Raw genomic sequence first — 1,524 nt, 5'->3', positions numbered from 1 at the left:
ATAGTGCAACTTTAAGTACCTATTGTTGACTGTACAAAGTCCATGCAGAGTTGCAACTCCACACTTCAACAACAACATGCTGACAGTTCATAAAGAAAACTACTTTAAAAAGGCATAACCCAGATGTTCCCTCATTTGACCAACTCCATCTAAGTTTAGATGTGCAGAAGGGCTTAGATAAATCCAGAGTAATCTACACGCAACATGTTACTTAATGAATTTTCTAAAATAAGGTTTAAAGACAATGACAGTAAGATGAGGGAAGAAAGCATGGAGGAATGAAGTCCTAAACTACTGTACATGCATATTCTTTTGACAGTAAGGGAAAACCTTTTACAGATAAGTTACAAACAAAGAAAAGGCAAATAAACAATTTGTACAAGAAATTTGACACATTCTGTGCAATGTCTTCACTTTGCTGTCATCATTTGTACAAACTCTTTATAGTTGACCTGACCATCACCATTAATATTTGCTTTCCTGATCATTTCATCAACCTCTTCATCTGTTAACTTCTCCATTTCATCAACCTCTTCATCTGTTATCTTCTCTCCAAGGTTTGTCATCATGTGACAAAGTTCTGCTGCACTAATATAGCCACTGCCATCCTTATCAAACACATGGAATGCTTCTCTAATTTCTTCTTCATTGTCTGTGTCTTTCATTTTTCTTGCTTTCATTGTCAGAAATACTGGGAAGCCAATTGTGCCATTACCATCAGCATCTACTTCATTAATCATATCCTGTAATTCTGCTTCTGTGGGATTCTGCCCAAGAGACCTCATTACAGTTCCCAATTCCTTTGTTGTTATAGTTTCATCACCATCCTTGTAAAATAGTGGAAAAGCTTCTTTGAATTCTGCTATCTGCTCTTCAGTCAGTTGGTCAGCCATGCTGCAAATGCTGCCAGTCTCTAATGTGATTACAAAACCACTTGTTTCACTAGCTTCCTTGGACTGATTCTCAGTATCATTGACTATTGATCATATACTACTTTTTGAAATGGTTGAACATCAACCATTTCTTTTTGGTACAGTGACTCTGTGTATTCCTTCCATCTTCTTATGATACTTTCTACATTGTTCAAAATTTTGCCCACAGAATCCTTCAATATTTCAAGTCGAGACTTGATTTTTTACCTCAGTTCTTTCAGCTTGAGAAATGCTGAGCATGTTCTTCCCTTTTGGTTTTCTAATTCCAGGTTTTTGCACATTTTGTTATAATAATTGATTTTGTCTTTTCAAGCTGCCCTTTCAAATTTTCTATTGAGTTCTTCTGCCTCCTCATTTCTTCCATTTGCTTTAGCATCTTTATGCTGGAGAGTAAGTTTCAGAGTCCCTTCTGACATCAATTTTGGCCTTTTCCTTCTTTCTTATCTTCTTATGACCTTCTGCTTTCTTCCTGTATAATGTTCTTGGTGTCATCTCACAACTCTTCCAGTCTTCAGTCATTAGTGTCTATTCATCAAATCTGTTCATAAGATGATCTCTAAATTCAAGTAGGATATGTTCAAGGTCATATTTA

The 1,524-nt window shown here is 36.0% G+C and overlaps 1 protein-coding gene across 1 annotated transcript; it reads right to left on the bottom strand.

Annotated features, from left to right (window-relative positions):
* Positions 1 to 410: 410 nt before the first annotated feature.
* On the bottom strand, positions 411 to 899 carry LOC102833116 (calmodulin-like). The gene is made up of 2 exons (XM_006861802.1): positions 531 to 899; positions 411 to 497 (listed from the first exon to the last, which is right to left on the bottom strand). The coding sequence occupies exons 1-2, from the start codon at positions 891 to 893 to the stop codon at positions 411 to 413; spliced, it is 450 nt and encodes a 149-aa protein (XP_006861864.1). The 5' UTR covers positions 894 to 899.
* Positions 900 to 1,524: the final 625 nt, after the last annotated feature.

The sequence above is a fragment of the Chrysochloris asiatica genome, unplaced genomic scaffold, assembly GCF_000296735.1.
Source record: "Chrysochloris asiatica unplaced genomic scaffold, ChrAsi1.0 scaffold00043, whole genome shotgun sequence".
In the NCBI taxonomy this organism is placed as follows: Eukaryota; Metazoa; Chordata; class Mammalia; order Afrosoricida; family Chrysochloridae; genus Chrysochloris; species Chrysochloris asiatica.
The sequence above is the reverse complement of the archived record's forward strand: the minus strand, read 5'-3'. Positions and strand labels throughout refer to the sequence as shown.

Excerpts from the sequence above, each read along its gene's own strand:
- LOC102833116 (XM_006861802.1), bottom strand. The coding sequence starts at position 893 with ATGGCTGACCAACTGACTGAAGAGCAGATAGCAGAATTCAAAGAAGCT. Across the intron at positions 498-530 it reads AGAAGATAACAGATGAAGAG|GTTGATGAAATGATCAGGAA; the intron begins GTTGATGAAATG and ends ACAGATGAAGAG.